Source organism: Canis lupus, chromosome 29, assembly GCF_048164855.1.
Source record: "Canis lupus baileyi chromosome 29, mCanLup2.hap1, whole genome shotgun sequence".
In the NCBI taxonomy this organism is placed as follows: Eukaryota; Metazoa; Chordata; class Mammalia; order Carnivora; family Canidae; genus Canis; species Canis lupus.
In genome coordinates this window covers 11,232,139-11,249,607 of record NC_132866.1, presented here as the reverse complement: position 1 = coordinate 11,249,607, position 17,469 = coordinate 11,232,139, and the positions used below count along the sequence as shown (strand labels likewise).

At 38.5% G+C, this 17,469-nt stretch overlaps 1 protein-coding gene and 1 pseudogene across 5 annotated transcripts in view; one reads left to right on the top strand and one right to left on the bottom strand.

Annotated features, from left to right (window-relative positions):
- Positions 1 to 17,108, top strand: part of SEC23IP (SEC23 interacting protein) — a 38,978-nt gene extending 21,870 nt beyond the window's left edge. The window contains exons 13-19 of one of the 5 annotated variants that reach the window (XM_072805094.1): positions 2,353 to 2,550; positions 5,880 to 6,035; positions 6,443 to 6,545; positions 7,757 to 7,942; positions 8,648 to 8,807; positions 9,321 to 9,422; positions 16,734 to 17,108. In XM_072805094.1, coding sequence (XP_072661195.1) covers positions 2,353 to 2,550; positions 5,880 to 6,035; positions 6,443 to 6,545; positions 7,757 to 7,942; positions 8,648 to 8,807; positions 9,321 to 9,402 — 885 coding nt within the window. In that variant the 3' untranslated portion in view covers positions 9,403 to 9,422; positions 16,734 to 17,108. Of the gene's footprint in view, positions 1 to 2,352; positions 2,551 to 5,879; positions 6,036 to 6,442; positions 6,546 to 7,756; positions 7,943 to 8,644; positions 8,808 to 9,320; positions 9,423 to 16,530 lie in introns of all 5 variants that reach the window. The other 4 variants (XM_072805093.1, XM_072805089.1, XM_072805090.1 and 1 more) reach the window with 4 other exon arrangements.
- Positions 843 to 1,910, bottom strand: LOC140620772 (coiled-coil domain-containing protein 25 pseudogene; annotated as a pseudogene).
- Positions 17,109 to 17,469: the final 361 nt, after the last annotated feature.

Below are 17,469 nucleotides of genomic sequence, written 5' to 3'. Positions count from 1 at the left end.
GGAGTACAAGCCACTAAAATGTGGGCTTGTGGCAAATGGGCAAGTTCCCCCGTGGTAGCTATTCACATTCCCCTGACATGCTGGCTGCTGTGTCAGGCTGTGGTCAGTGAGTGGATTTGATCTCACTGTTACAGAGATACCCTGGTTCCACAGATGCTCCTAAAGCTTTGGTTCATTTCCTTATTTATGGAAATATATGGATCTTAAGTGTTCAGCATAGTAAGTTTTGAAACTTTGTGTACCAGTGTAATCTTTTTGAAACTTTTTGCACCTAAAACAAGAGTTAGAACATTTCTGTCACCAGATAGTTCTCTCCTGCTTCTTCCTAGGCCGCTCCTCCCACTCTCTTGACGCTACTCTGGTTTCCATCACTGTTGAGTTTGCTTGTTCTGCAAGTTCATGTAAATGGGATCAGTGTTACGTATTCTTTGGTGTCTGGCTTCTTTTACTCAAAATGCTATTTTTGAGATTCATCCAAGTACTGTGTCATTTGCAGTTCATTCTTTTCTATTTCTGAGTAGTTATTCTGTTGTGTGACCACAGTATGCTTATCTGTTCTTCTGAAATGTTTTTGAGGAAAACTTGTCAGTGGCTCCATGCAGACATAATGGGTGTAAATATGTTGAATGAAGAAATTTCTCCCCAAATCTACACCTTTATAGGAAGTATGTATTTTACAATTATATGATACTTTAATCTGTCTAAAGCTGAGATCATAAAGGAAGAAGTTGGCATTTTGTATTAAAACTTTATATAGAAAAGTAGAATGAATAATGATAGGCAGCATTTGGATTTTTTTTTTTCTTCTTAACAGAAGTGAAGCTATTTTAAGAAATATGAAAAGTTTTTCAAGACATCTGTTTTCAGGGACAGATCACAGGAACAAATACTTTGCAGAGCTGGTTTGTTCTAAAGTCTATCCCAGGAATAGGGGCAGCCAACTTTCATGAGGTACCAAGACATGTTTCAGCAAAAATATTTTCACTTTCCTAAAGTTATATGCTGTTTTCAAGTCCAAATATATTATAAATATCTGATCCTTTTCTGTCAGCAAAAAAGGGAACACTTTTTTTTTTTTTTTTTTTTTTAACTCCAACGTTGGTAGTATTTGTGCAGAATGAAGGTAGAATTTGTTTTTTTGTATTTCTGAATACAGGTGAAATCAGACCATCTGAAACTGTCCTGCAATTCACATCTTTCAAAGGTCCTTTCCTCCATTCACATGAATTCATCAGAGTCATTGCCGTCCTGATTTGAAGACATGTTCTCAACTTTCATCAGTGATGAATAGCTCCTTAGTTCGTCCATTTCTCGCTTCTTCTTCATCTCTTCCTTTTCTCTCCTTTTCATCTCCTGAATTTGGGCTTTTTTCTCATTCCTCTCTTCCCGGTCTCTGCATTCCTTCTCTGCTGCTAGGTCAGGGAACCGCTCCATTTTGGTCTTTTCCAACCGGTTCAGGATCTCATTCACTTTCTTCTCCACAGTCACAATTTTCACATCCTTCTGCCTGTTAAAGCCTATCTGTCCCACATCCATGTCAGCTGTTTTCTTCAGATTAGCCCACGGTGTATATACCACATTAACGTTGTTCATCTTGCAGCCTTGAATGCTATTCACCTTCACAAGATGGGCGCAGTCCATCAGGACTTCCTTTGGAATGTCTTCTATCTTCTCCCCCTTATGTAATCGAAGGTATACATGAGCCGAAGAGAGTTTGTCCACATGAAACCAAATATCTTCAGGCCAGCCATGCTTTATTAGATCTTCATTTTCATATTTATCCTTTCCCATGTAAATAGTGTAAGCTGAGGAGTTAACGCTGCTGCTGGTGAAGTAGAACACCATGATCCCGGTGGCGGCGGCGCAGCGGCTCCAGGGCGGAACAGCAGCACTCAATTCGCCAGCTCAAGAGACCAGCATTTGGATTTAATTGTAGCTGTTTTGCTGTTTTTTCTTAGTCTCTTCATTTTTTCTTCCAAGAATTTTACTTTATTTTTTAAAGATTTTATTTATTCATGAGAAACAGTGAGAGGCAGAGACACAGGCACAGGGAGCCTGATGTGGGACTCGATCCCAGGACCAGGAGATCACGCCCTGAGCCAAAGGCAGACGCTCAACCACTGAGCCACCCATGCTTCCCTTTCTTAAGAATTTTAAAGTAAATTATATAAATCATGGCATTTTTTCCCCCTAAATGTTATGTACATCTCTAAGGACATTTCTGTGAACACCACACTGCCTAAGAAATTACTGATCATTCCTTAGCATTGAGATAGCATGTTCTGTAGTGATAGCTGATTAATTTTGCCTCAGAGTCATGTTATGAATTATGAAATGTTGATGTTTTCACAGGAACAGAAAAAAGCAGCATCAGAAAAGAAGGCAGTGATGGCGGCTTCGACAAAGGGACAAGAGGAGAGTGGCCAGAAGGCTAAAGAAATGGCTTCTCTTCCCTCAGAATCTAACGAGTCCAAAAGGAAACTTCCAGTTGGTGCTTATGTGTCTTCTGTGCATGTTGATTATGAATCTTTTGAAGTTGGCACTGGACAGGTAAGTTTGCATGTTGATTAGGGCTGCATATTTTATGTTGGAATCGTGTATCTTTTTCGTTGGAGTTGGCTTTAAATTCTTAAAATAATCAACATTTATGGAGGGTGAAGAAAACTGATTTTCTGTCCATAAGATGGTATGCTTCTTTCAATAAAATATTTTATTTATTTTGAAATTTATCTTTATTTTTTCCACTGCTCATTATTTTATAACATTAGTCTCTCATAGCCACTAGCAACAGAGTGGTGATAGAAAATCATGTTGTGAACACACTTGTCCTGTTACCTGTGGTTTAGCTTCCTATGGTTTCAGTTACCCATGGTCACCTGTGGTCTGAAAGCCCATGGTATGGTCCTCCTTCTGACATATGGTCAGAAGGTCACTAGTAGCCTAACATTGGATCACAAAGCTTGCATCATTCACCTCACTTCATCTCATCAAGTAGGCTTTTTATCATCTTACATCATCACAGGAAGGCTGAGTACAGGACAAGAAGACGTTTCGAGAGAGACAGACTATATTCACATAACTTTTATGGTAATATATTGTGATAATTGTTCTATTGTATTATTAGTTATTGTTAGTCTCTTACCCTGCCTAATTTATAAGTTAAGCTTTATTGTAGGTAGGTACATATGAGCAAAGACATAGAATATAGAGTACAGTTTTTCTGAGATTTCAGGCATCCAATGGGGGTCTTGAAATATATCCCCTTGGGTAAGGGGGGACTACTAAATACTTAAATTTCTGTGAGATAAACTTGATGTATTCACTTATATTTTTTTGGATTTACATTTCTTCTCTTGCAGAAGTTTTTTTTTTTCTTTTTCAGAAAATTTTCAATAAAAATCAACCTAGGGAGTCAGCAGTGCTACATTTAATAATATACTTTAACGTACTTATATCTTAATGGCTTAGAAGTTTTATTTATAGTTGTGTCTGTAAGGTTCCATTATCAGAAGTGAATTAATGACTGATTTAAAGAAGGCAGAAAATGGAACAGGATGTTTGCAGTAGCCTGTTCAAGCTTTTAAACCTAATTCATTGATAAAGATTGCATTTTTAAAACGTCTTCCTTTTTTTTTTTTTTAAATTTTTTTTTTTAATTTTTATTTATTTATGATAGTCACAGAGAGAGAGAGAGAGAGGCAGAGACATAGGCAGAGGGAGAAGCAGGCTCCATGCACAAATGTCTTCCTTTTTAAAGATTTTATTTATTTTGTTAGAAAGAGCATGAGTGGAGTGAGGAGTAGAAAGAGAAGCAGACTTCCTGCTGAGCAGGGAGCCTGGTGTGGGGTTTGATCCCAGGACTCTGGGATCATGACCTGAGCCGAAGGCAGGCTCTTAACTGCCTGTCACCCACGTGCCCCATAAAATGTCTTTCTTTTTAGATATGAGCAAACTTGAGCATACTTTAGCAGATAAAGAGCAGGTATTTCCTCACTTAACTGTGAAGGATCAGAGTATAGAAGGAGATTTGTGGAAATGGGGGCTCTATGTGGCCAGGACACTCACTGTGTGCCCCTCTCTGGGCTGGCCTTCTCCATGAACCTGGAGCCATGGGTATCATTGTCTATTGGCTCATCTCTTTAAAGCTTTATGACCACAGAGGAAAAGAAGCCTCCCCTGGAGGTCCAGTTAGAAAAATTTACTTGATGTGGTTTTAGTTATGGGCCCATTTTGGCCAATTTGTACTGTTTGGGGAATGGAGCACAGGTATTGACCCAACCCAAGTCACATGCCACCCCCATTGTGGGTGGGCCACTGTGGGCTAGTAGGATCTGTTACCTAGAACGTTGTGGGGCAGTGTAAACAATAGCCTGTGTGCATCATTCATTGCCAGAAAACCAAGAAACTCTGCTCAAGCAGGAAAAAAGAAAAAATATTATACTTTCCTTAGCCAGAACTAACTACTATGAACTGTTTGAACAAGGCCTTTTAGGCTTTTTTTAAGCATGTATTTATGTATATGTTTTAACAAAAAATAGGAAAATACTCCATATAATGTTTTACCAAAACATTATATTGATGCTTTCAAACACTGAATTATGAATATATTCTTATGTCAGTACATAGTTCTCTCATTTGTAATGACTATTTTGTCTTACTGTTTGGAGAGATAATGATTTATTTTGTCATTTACTTATTGGATGTATTAGTTTGCTTGGGCTGCTGTTAACGGAGTTATCACACACTGGGTGGCTTTAAACAACAGAAATTTATTGTCTCAGTTCTAGACGCAGGAAGTCCAGAGCGAGGTGTCAGTAGGGCCATGCTCCCTTTGAAGAAGGGAGAACCCTTCTTGGCCTCTACCGGCTTTTGGCGGGTTGCCAGGGGCTCCTTGGCTCCTAGATGCAACTCTCCAGACCCACGTCTTCCCATGGCTGCTCCCTGCATCTGCACCATCTCCCCTGTTAGTCTGTGTGGCCAGGTTTTCCTTTTTTATAACAACACCAATCATGTTGGATTAGGGTCCACCTAAATACCTTATTTTAATTTGATTTGGTACATGTGTCTATTTTGTGGGGGACACAGTTCAACCCATAACATAGGATGTGTAGGCAATTTCTAGTTTTTCACTTTTTTAAAGCATTCCAGTGATGAACACTTTAAAACCAGTTTTCTGTGCTCATTCTTTATTTCCTTCATTTAAATAAGTAGAAGTGGGATAGGAGGTCCCAAGAATGTACACCTGAAAATTCTGGTAGTTACTTGTACTTGCCCCTGGAAAGGTTGTGCCAGTTTGTACTCTTGTGGACACTCTATAGGATGGACCCCTCTCCTCTGTCCTCACCAACACTGGTGCTGCATTGTCCTTTACAGATAGGTGGTGTTCGCACTTTTATCGCTTCCTTCTGAAGAAATGACTTTTTCATGAAAACAGAAGATTTTTACTTTTTTTTTTTAGTATTTCATCTCTCTCTCTCTCTGATAACCATGTAGGAAAAAAGATGTCTCATTGTCTTTCTGAGCATTAGAGAGCTTAGATGTTTTCTCCTATGTCTTCTAGGCATTTTTCTCCCCCTCAGGATCTCTGTCCCGAGATCAAGCCTCACATTGAGCTTCCTGCTCAATGGGGAGCCTGCTTCTCCTTCTTCCTTTGCCTGCCACCCTGCCTATTTGTGCTTGCTTGCTCTCTCTCTGTAAATAAATCAATCAAACCTTAAAAAAAAAATAATGACAGCGATTTTAAGCATTATAAGCCATACTTGAGTGGCATCATCTGTGTTGAGATGCTTTCAACTAAGCAGTTCCAGCTTGAACTTTCGAATTTTTTATTGTATGACATTGGAATGATGATCTTTTATTGTATTTTTTATTCTTTCTAGGTTTCTGTTGTTTACAACTCATTAGACTTTGAACCAGAGATTTTCTTTGCCTTGGGATCTCCAATTGGTATGTTCCTCACTATTCGAGGAGTGGATAGGATAGATGAGAACTACAGGCTTCCTACGTGTAAAGGATTCTTCAATATTTATCATCCAGTGAGTGACTTGAACTACTTCCTATTTTGAAGAAGATAAAACATCTACATAGAAACACCAATATAGATAAATCATCCTAATAGATTTTCAGATTCTTTTTTCTTAGGAACTAATTCTGATTTTGATGTACACCCAGCTCTCTGTCCTAAGAGAGAATAGTCTGATACCAACCAATAAACTTTTCTGCCAGAAAGCCTTTGTTCAAGGAAATAATTCTGTTGCTTTGCTTGCAAAGTAGTTTTCCTCACAAACTTAGAAGTCGTCTTATAATTACCAGTAGGTGAATGACTTGTGGGGAAAAAAAATCAAAATCTCTGGTTTGCTAGTTATCTATTTTGTCATACAATCAAGATACATAACTGAAGATAAGAGAGCTTTTCCAAAATTTCCAATTCTTCTCTTTACAGCTTGATCCAGTGGCGTATAGATTAGAGCCTATGATTGTTCCAGATTTGGACCTGAAAGCAGTTCTCATTCCACATCACAAAGGCAGAAAAAGACTTCATTTAGGTAAAAAGCAAATACTATAAAAGCTTGTTTCCTTCCTGTCATTTTGTAATCTGTTAGTCCTAATGAAGTATGTTTTTCCTGTCACTTGTAATTGAACTGTGAAAATCTTAACACCAGGTCCTTTCTGACAAAATTAATTTTATTTAAGAGCCTGCTGTGTTTAGAGCCTGTTTATTAAATGTTCAGAAGAGCTATAAAGTTTTGAGTGAGTTGCTTCTCCTTGAATATTTTGTTCTAGATGCGACGTTCTGATGGTTGAAATACTTAGGAATGGGGGATGTTGGTAATAAAGTGATGAGATATACCTATAGATTTTGATAGAATTTGGCCATAATTTTTGGAGTTGGGAAGCAGAGTAACACTTGAACTAAGGACCAACAAGACATAAACTTGATGCTAAGTCAACTGAGCTGTTACTTCCTTGCTAAATAGATAAACTTTTCCAATTAAAAACATTCATTAAACATAATGGATCAGTAAGAATTCCAAATGGGGTTTAGGTTTCTCTTATGCCTGTTAATGGTGTGTATCATCCAGGGGCTTAAAGGTTTGGGTGGAAGGGATGGGAGTGCAGTGGAGAAGAGGGGGTATGTGATCATGCCCTTTTATTTAAAATTGGATTTTCTTTCTTTTTTTTTCTTACATCATTTTTTAAAAAATATTTAACTATTTTGGGATTAAAATGGGAAATTTGATACATACCTTAAAATCAAAAGGATTTATTAGACAAAAGTAGGAAAAATGAAGGGGCAGAGGTTTCTTCATTTTTAAATCAGAGGTTTATATTGTGGTTATATTAGAATCTCAAATTCTCAAAACCATTTTACCATTACAGATAAGAAAAGCAGTCATCTTTTTTATCTTGTGGGCCCATTTTTTTTAACTTACAGAAAAAAAAGCACATGAACGTGTCTACATTTTTATAGTATTTGAACTCTTCCTTCCCTCTTCTTTTTTTTTTTTTTTTCCTTTTGTCGAGAGAGGGAATTTATACAGTTTGCCTGGATTAGCTTTGGTTATTAAAAAAGATGACAGAATAAGCCTCTATAAAACATTTTAATATGTTGAGAGTTCTTGGGTGAGAAACTCTGAGTGTTTGGCGTTTAAGAGAGGATTCATCCAGTCTGAGAAGAGTGTTAACTTTGAATTTTTATGGCACAGAATTTCACCTTGTGACTAATTAAGTTGATGTGTCATCTTCATCTCTTTAGAGTTGAAAGACAGTCTCTCTCGTATGGGATCTGATTTGAAGCAGGGTTTTATTAGCTCCCTGAAAAGCGCTTGGCAGACATTAAACGAATTTGCCCGCGCTCACACCTCTTCAACTCAGCTGCAAGAAGAACTGGAAAAAGTGGCCCATCAAATCAAAGAAGAAGAAGAAAAACAAGTAGTTGAAGGTAAATTTGGCATTTGAGGCATTTTCTAGTACAAATGTTATTTGTAAACATAATGAATTATTTGTATACATTATGAATTATTTAATGATGCTTTTCCATTCTGGTCTTTTTTGTTAAAATATGGAGGTTGTTTTTTTTTTTTTTTTTTTATATAAAGGAAAATCTGTTGTGATAAACTGTACTTCAACATGGATGCCATTCTTTTTCCAGGGTTTTGCCTGATAGTTAGTTGCTGGACTTTTTACTCTGCAATCTTGTTTTTGTTGAGATTCCTAAGGCCAGAGTGGAATATCAGAGTTAAGAGCAAAGCTTGTATTCAGGCATTTTAAAGACCCACTGTGAGAAAATATCTTCTGATGTTGTCTACCTTTGTCGTTTTATTATAGACTTTATCTGCATTGTCAGGTCATTGTGCCATGATGCTTTTGACTCTCTTCAGATTCTAATTCTGTTTCCTTTCTTTCTACAATGCTCTCTCACCCCTTTTCTTCAAAACTGTCAGCTCGTTGGCTCTTTCTCCTCTCTCGGGTAACCAGCCCCTCTTCCTTCTCCTGGCTCTTTGGAGGAATGGGAAGTGAGCCTGGTATCTCCCCAGGTTGCTACGTGTGTCAAGCGATATTCTCTTGAGCCCAGAAAGTCAGCTAAAGTCAAAGGATAATGATTAAGTGATTGACTTTGATATTGAAATGGTTTAAATTTTAGCAGAAAAGATTGTTGAAAGTCCAGATTTTTCCAAGGATGAGGACTACTTAGGAAAGGTTGGAATGCTAAACGGAGGCCGCCGAATTGACTACGTTCTTCAAGAAAAGCCAATAGAGAGTTTTAATGAATATCTTTTCGCTCTTCAGAGTCATTTGTGCTATTGGTAAGTAGTTTCTTCTTTGATAACATTCACGCGGCCTGTAGGTGCTGGCATATACAGCAGTTTTAGGGGAGACTCTTTTGCCGATTTATCACTTACGATGAAATATTAATTTCAATGGCCATATATTCAAAATCCGTATTTTCCCCCGTTATTTTATTATCCACAAGATGGCAGTGTGTCATCTGCCTTTTACCAAAGGACTTTAGTACGTGCACACTGATTTTTGTAGGGGTACCTTTCACAGAATGGAAGTGGTAGGGACTTTGAAAAGCCATCCTTTCATATATCCCCTGTCACCATGGAGAATTGCAACACAGCTGTTTTGTAGCTGGTCAGTATCCATCCAGTTTTTAAGGACAGCTTTAAGACTATACTACCTTATTTTCATTTGCCTTTCTTAGGTAGGGTTGAATAAAACAAAAGCTGCGTTTTCCACAGGTATGCACCGGTATGCATAGAGGTTAATTTCTACTAATGGTCTCCAAAGTAAACATGTTCTTTTCTTTGTGATAGGGAATCTGAAGATACTGCCCTGTTGTTACTTAAAGAAATTTATCGAACAATGAACATTAGTCCAGAACAGCCCCAGCATTGATTGGACTTCAGCCTCACTGTGTGAGTTTATCTTTATTGTGTGCATACAATCTGAATGTTTCATTCTAAAATCTTTTTTTTTGTTGTTAGGTGTTTTTTTTGTTTGTTTTTTGTTTTTTAAGTAATCTCTGCATCCAACATGGGACTAGAACTCATGACCCTGAGATCAAGAGTCACAGGCTCCACTCACTGAACCAGTCAGGGTCTTTTATATATATATAAAAAAAGTCTGAAGTCTTTTTTATAGTGTTGAAGTTGACTATAATTTTCTCTCTTTTCTGTTTCTTCCTGGTGTTTTGTTTTTTTTTTTCTTTTTTAAAAAATTCAGAATAGAGATGTTAAGGAGGGGAATTGATTTGCAATCTACATTTTTGATATGTTAACAGTTTTCTTTCTAATTCCGTCTGCTTTTATTTGAGTTCTTTTATTTTTGGTTTCTTTCTACAAGATATTCCTAGGAATATCAGCTAGGAATTCCTTTGGCTGTAGAAACAGAACCTGACTCACAGTACCTTAAATGAATAGAGGTTTATTTTTCTTGTGTAATGGGAAGAGTTCATGTGTTATGCCCACATTGTTGGCATCTTTTTACCTATATGTGGCTCTTACTCCATAATTACAAGACAGCTGCTGCGGTTCCAGGCACTGTGTGTACGTTCAAGACAAGAATCAGGAGGAAAGGACATTGGCAGTTATATCTGTTCCTTTTAATTAGGAAAGCAAAAATGTGTCCCAGAATTCACTCATGCCTATTGACTAAGCTTGTGCCACATATTCCATGTCTCCTCCAAACCCAGGCTCCAGGGAGGATTGTAAAAGCAATGTTTTATGCACCCCAGTCTTTATAGAGGGAAGGAATAGAGAGGGGGCAAACCTATGATGAATGAGCCAACCTGCGAGCCAGACACACTGCATTCCTGTCTTCCTGAGACCCCTGACCCCTCTTTTTCCTTGCTAGATTATTATTAAAAGTTTTATTTAAATTTTAGTTAACATACAGTGCAATATTGGCTTTAGGAATAGAATTCAGTAATTTACTGCTGACATACAGTACCCAGTGCTCATCATAACAAGTGCCCTCTTTAATACCCATCAGCCATCTAACCCATCCCCATCCGCCTGAGTCCATCGATCCTCAGTTTGCAAATGGTGAGATTTCATTCTTTTGGGTGACTGAGTAATATTCCATTGTATACATATACCTCATCATCTTTAACCCTTCATCAGTCCATCACATTTGGTTGGGCTCTCTCCATAATTTGGTTATTGTGGATGGTGCTGCTATAACCATCACAGTACATATACCCCTTCAAATCTGTATTTTTATATCCTTTGGGTAAATACCTAGTAGAACAATTGCTGGATGGTAGGGTAGTTCTATTTTTAGTTTTTTGAGGAACCTCGGTGCTATTCTCCAGAGTGGCCATACCAGTTTGCATTCCTGCCAGCAGTGCAAGAGAATTCCCCTTTCTCCGCATCTTCACCAACAGCTGTTGTTTCTTATATTGTTAATTGTAGCCATTCTGACAGGTGTATGGTGGTAGCTCATCATCCTCACTAGATTATGCATCACTTAAAAGAATAGGTAGTGTTAAACAGAAATTTTAGGGCAGCCTGGGTGGCTCAGCGGTTTAGCGCCGCCTTCAGCCCAGGGCGTGATCCTGGAGACCTGGGATCGAGTCCCACATTGGGCTCCCTGCATGGCTCCCTCCTTCTGCCTGTGTCTCTGCCTCTCTCTCTGTCTCTGTCTCTCATGAATAAATAAATGGAATCTTAAGAAAAAAAAGAAATTTTAAAGCCTTTAAAGCATTAAATACAAGTGGTTGAGCTCTAAACTGTGAACTCAAAAGCAGTTCTTGGCACTTTTGAATTTTCTAATAATAAATGTTAAGTTCAGCCTCCACCTTCTTATTTTGGTGAGATAACCACTTTCAGTAGGGTTTCCTTAGATTTCCCTGTGCATATCTAATCAAATGTGTGTGCAGGTAAAAACAAAGATCTCATTTGACAGTATTGTTTTGGAACTTGATATTTTCTTTTTCTTTTTTATTTTTAAAGATTTCATTTATTTATTATTCATCAGAGAGAGAGAGAGAGAGATAGAAAGGCAGAGGGAGAAGCAGGCTCCATACAGGGAGCCTGATGTGGGACTCGATCTTGGGTCTCCAGGATCACACCCTGGGCTAAAAGTGGCCCTAAGCCACTGAGCCACCAGGGCTGCCTGCAACTTGATATTTTCTATCAGCCTTCTAACTTGTATGCTTTTCCTTATTAGTTTGTATCTTTTTCATTCTCTTCCATGGTTACATAGTAATCTATTGTGTATAGTCCATCTTATTTAGCCAATTTCCCATTAATGTGCACTTAGCTCATTTCTTAATTTATATTAGGGGATGTTAGTACAGAGTGGGTAAGAGGTCTGAAAAGCCATTTTGCAGCCAGCCTCTTTATACAGTTTTATCAGTTCTCACCATTTCTGATATTACAGTACTAAAATAAAGGTAATGTCAGAAGCTACTCCAGTTCAGATGTTCAATTATAAAATAGTCTCTCATTTGTTTCGCAAATATTTATTTGGTACTTAACTATATGCCAGGCACCAGTTTTTGTGTTGGTGATAAGTGGAAAATAAGATAGCATTCTCACCTTTAAAGAATTTACCCCCACTGGGAAGAGATGGATAGTAAACTTGTGCTCTGATCCATAAGTAAATTTCAGATATTGATAGGTCTTGTGGAGATAAAAATAGGAAGATGTGAGTGATGGGTTGCTTCTGGGGAAGACAATGGATGATGACATTGGAGTTGAAATTTGAAAGATGAGAGGGAGGTAGACTCTAAGGATATGGGGAAAACGATCCAAGCAGAAGGAAGGGAAGCTGCAGAGATCATGAGATGGGAACAGACATGGCACCTTTGAGGAACAGTAAGCAGACCAGTATGACTGGGGGTAATAAATGAAGGGGAACACAGGAGGAGAGGAGTCAGAGGTGGGTAGGCCTGATTATGAGGGAGCTGGTAAGATCTTTGCATCTTACTGAGTGTGATGGAAACATGGAAGTTTTAACGGGAGGAACGATATGACTTGGCTTAGACTTCAGAAGGAAAGCCCTGGGTGCTGGGTGGAGGGCAGAGTGTTGAGCAAGGAGGGAGGGAGGGAGAATAGTTAAGTGCCTGGTGGTGATGCTGATGAGGGCTCCAGTGGTAGGGATATTGCGAGATGATTGAGTGCAGATCTGTTTTGGAGGGAGTGAAGCCAGGGACTTCAGATAAATTCATCATGAGGGAGAAAGGAAAGAAGTTGAAGATGACTTGGGATTTTGATGTGAGCAACTGGGTGGATTGTAGTACCTTTTCCTGAGAAGGCTTGTGGACATATCAGGGTTTTTTGTGGGGTGTAGGGGATGGAGGAATCAATAGTTTTGTTAAGTCAGTAGTTGATGTTCTGAAGCTGATGGCCTGAAGCTCGGAAGAAAGTTCAGACCTAAAAAAAATGATGACTTTAAAATCAGTCATCAGCATATATGTGGCCATTTGAAGTCAGAAACGGGATGAGATCACCTTGGAGTGTGTAGGTGGAGAAGAGAAGTCATCTGGTAAAGGAGGAACCATTGAAGTGAAAGAAGATTCGGGAGCTTGTGGTCTCAGGGAAGCTGAGAGAAGATTGCTTCAAAAGAGAGTAGTCAGCAGTGTCCAGTGCTGCTGACAGAGAGGTCAAGGAAGAGGAGGACCAAGACTTGGCCATTGGCTTAAGGCAAGCGTAGTACATCATTGGTGACCTTGATTAAACAAAGGTGTTTTCATGTCATGGCAGAGGTAAAGTGGGTTGAGGAGATGTAAAGGATCAGAGAGGAAAGAGTTTTTTGCTATGAAAGGTAATAGAAATAAGACTCGGGGACATATTATAATATTAAGGTGTGTTTGTTTGCTACTGAGAATGATCCAGTATTGGGGGATGAAATTGATAAGGCAAGAACAAAAGGGAATAATTGTGGAGGGAAATACTTGAAAAGGCAGTGTGGGAAAGGGTCAAGGCCAAGTGAAGTGTTTAGCCTTAGAAAAGAATCAGGGATGCATCAAACCTAGTACCAGATGAAGGTGGGGAGCGTAGGCACTGATACGGATAGGCGGTGACATTGGTGCCTTCAAGGATCCTCTTTCCTCAGGGGGAGGATGGACAGTAAATAAAGGATTGCAGTGTGCCAGATGGTAAAAATAGAGCAGCAGAGAGGGAGCAACTTGGGATGGGACAAGTTCTGTATAAGATGGTGAGGGACACTTCTCACTGATAATGTGTCATTGAAGCAAGTGAGCCAAGTGGGTATCTGCGGAAAGATCATTTCAGACAGAGGGATGTAGATATATCAGAATATAAGAGCTGTCTCATTCTTTGTAATGGTCATGTAGTATCCCATTGACTGCTACAGTATTTCTGTTTTTTAGCCAGTTCTTTGTTGATGGGCATTTAGGTTATTCTGATCTAGTATAAACAATGCTCTAGTGATATATTTAATAGTTGCATTATATTCTATTTTGTAGTCCTAATTATTAAAATAGTTATCTACTATTGTTGGGTGTTTGGATGTTTTTCCAACTTTATTATAAATCTGACATGTAGTTTCATATACCTTTTGCACATATCTGTTTGGGAGACATTCCTACATGTAGCATTTTTGGATCTAAGAGTATTGTACATTTTCAAAGGATTTTGATCTATACCTGTTGCTAAATTGCATTTCAGAAAGGTTGCTCAATTTTCATGTCTGTATAAGTGCTGGTTTTCCTGTATCCTTGCCAACACTGGATATTACCATTTTTAAAAATTTTGCTGATTTGATATCTACAAATTGTTATCATTGTTTTAAAACGTGTATATTTCTGTCACTAGTGAAAATGGAGCATTTTTGGTATATTTCATTGGGCATTTGTCTTTTTAATATTTTTTTAAATTTAAATTCAGTTTGCCAACATATAGTATAAATCAGTGCTCATCCCATCAAGTGCCCTCCTTCATTTGTCTTTCTTGTCAGTTGCCTAGCCTTGGCCTTTGAGCAAAAGGTATGGAGGTGTGGTGTAAGGTATTTTGTTTCTAACTGATTTATAGTTGTGATATTTTAAGGATACTCACCCTTTGTCACTGTAGAGTTGTTTTCCAGTTTGACATTTGCCTTTTATTTTTGCTTAGGCCTTGGCTCTTGGGGGGCTGGATGGGTAGAGAGCATGTTTTAAAAACAAGTCGGCCAGTCTTCTGAGATTATCATTTCAGTATTATGTTTAATTTTTTTGTTCTTAAACAGTTTTGTTATTCACTCAACTTTATAGTGTAGAAGAATAGAGAGGGAATTAATTTTTTCTTAGTTTCTTTTGGCCTGTGCCATATATTGAAATGTACCCTTTGGTCACATGATGGGTCTCTGATATGCTGTTGTTTGACATTTTTATTATATGCCCAGTATTATTATTTTTTTTTTTTGATGAGAAAATTGATTTTTAAAAAAATCTTAATTCCAATGTAGTTAACATACAGTGTTAAATTTCAGGGGTGCAACACAGTGATTCAATACTTCCATATATAACCCAGAGCTAATCACAAGAAGTATACCCAGTATTTGTTTTTGAGGCTTTTGGACATCTCTTCCATTGACTTATGTATCTGCCAACCATATTTCACTGATTTCAAGTCCTATAAATTCCACATTTTATCTTTAAATTTGGACTGTATCTTCTAAACAGCTGTTGCTTGGATGACAGTTGAGTTCTTCCCAAGATGGTTTGCATTTTTTTCTGCCATTTACTAAGGCAGTGCTACCAACCTGAGTCTGCTTAAGCTAATTTCTCTGCTTGAGATATTTTGGACTATGTTGCCAGTGTGAATTCAGACCACAAAACTTGTAGGCTTATAGAGCTGGGGGACCAGTTCAAATATCAAGGAATATTTTTTCCTCCTCTTACCATTGTCAAGGAAGAAGTGTGCAGACTTCTTTGCTGGCCCTTGTAGATGAAGGGTTATTTTTCTTTACCTCTCACTTGAGGCTGTAACCATCTAGTATCCCCACTTTTTGTGGCTTCTGTCTCTTTTTAGACTCTGTATCCTAAGTATCCTTCCTCGTTTCTGTGTGGTTACAAAAAATAGCGGTCTTACATTTGATGGTGTCTTACATTTAGTGAAATACGGTGTTTTGGTGATTGTAACTTGGTAGATTTTACTGTCTGGTAGTGCAGGGACTTAGGATACCATGAGTCCTGGCTCTCGTTCCAAGTGAATTTTGTAATGACATAAGTTCCCCTGACAGTTTCTTTCTGCAAGACAAAACAAAACAAAACAAAACCCAAACAATGTAGTTCTCGGATTTTAATAATCACCTAACAGGAAAAACTTAAGAACCTTTCATTTCACACCTAATTTATTCACTGTTCATTGTTTTGTCTCTTCTTATACTTGATTATAAAATTTGGGTGGGAACTTAATTAAGTTCCTGATACGGTTTAAAAACTATAAAATTAGGGCAGCCCGGGTGGCTCAGTGGTTTAGCGCCACCTTTGGCCCAGGGTGTGATACTGGAGACCCTGGATCGAGTCCCACGTCGGGCTCCCTGCATGGAGCCTGCTTCTCCCTCTGCCTGTGTCTCTGCCTGTCTCTCGCTCTGTGTGTCTCATGAATAAATAAATAAAATCTTTAAAAAATAATAATAATAAAACTATAAAATTATTAATTTAGAATATCGACAGTTCTCTACGTGGTTCATTTAAGTGTAGAGCACTTCTGTTGAATAATTCTTCTATGTGTATCTCCTCGATTCATTTTTAGAATTGTTCTTTTTTTTAAAGATTTTATTTATTTATTCATGAGAGACAGAGAGAGGCAGAGACACAGGCAGAGGGAGAAGCAGGCTCCATGCAGGAAGCCCGACGTGTGGGACTCGATCCTGGGTCTCCGGAATCATGCCCTGGGCTGAAGGCAGACACTAACCTACTGAGCCATCCAGAGATCCTCTAGAATTGTTCTTTAAAAAGCCTCACATGACCTTCACAGAAATTTTTTCTTTTACTTTCTGTACTCATTTCGTTCTGAAGATCTCCCATGCCCATTAGTCTCACCGGATGCTCTCTGCCACCCTCTGTCCCTTCAGAAGCCACGAGGCCTTGTGCTCACGGGCTGTGTTCTTCGGAGGCGGCCAACAGTGCAGATGTGGCAGTGCTGAGTGCCCGATGGAATATTGTCTTCACTCAGGAAGGAACAGCAGTGCTTTTGTCTTTTGTGCTTTATTACTGTAAGTTTGCAAATCTCACCAACGATTCTGTCTTTCTTTTAAAGACTTTCTTGTCTTTCCAGAAAGTCAGAGTAGAAATTACATTGCTGAGTAAACCTTCAGAGGACATTCCCAGTTTGCTCCCGTGATGGATGATGGAAAAGCAGTTCATCAGCATTTACTCGGGAAGAATTCTCACAAGTAAGAAGTCACTTAAAAGAAAACATACAGAACAGAAAGACAATGAAGAAAATCAGTACCACATGTGGACAGTATAGATAAGAAAACATAATTTTTCAAATGATGCAATTAAAATTTCCTCCGATCAGTTTAGTTGTACAGCTGTCGAAGCGACGCGTGATACCAATGAAGACATATTTGTGGCATGCAGGCGGTTATTTCTGTTTCTTAAAAAGCTATTGCCAATGGGCTATTAAACTTGCATTTTTTAAAATTAATGTAGTATGTTCTTTTTTTCAAGTATGGACTTCTTGAGAAACTGTAGTAGTAAGATTTTCCAAAAATTTATGTTCTATTTTTAAATGTGAGTTGTAGTTCTCCGAGCTGCTTTACCATGGAGTCATCTGTATCTAAGAGGAAGTAGCCAAGATTGCTTATATTCCAAGCTGAATCTGAGGTTTTATGAAGCCTTTCAAGCACTCACTCAGTGCGTAGTTGTGCAAGTGAAATGTTCCTGCAGCACGGAAGTCCTTGACATGCTCTCCTGGCACATCCATGTCCAGCAGGGGTGTGGGGGGCAAATGGGAGGCTTCCCATTTTGTCATCTGAGGTAGCTGTGCAGCTGCCTCGTTGCTAAAC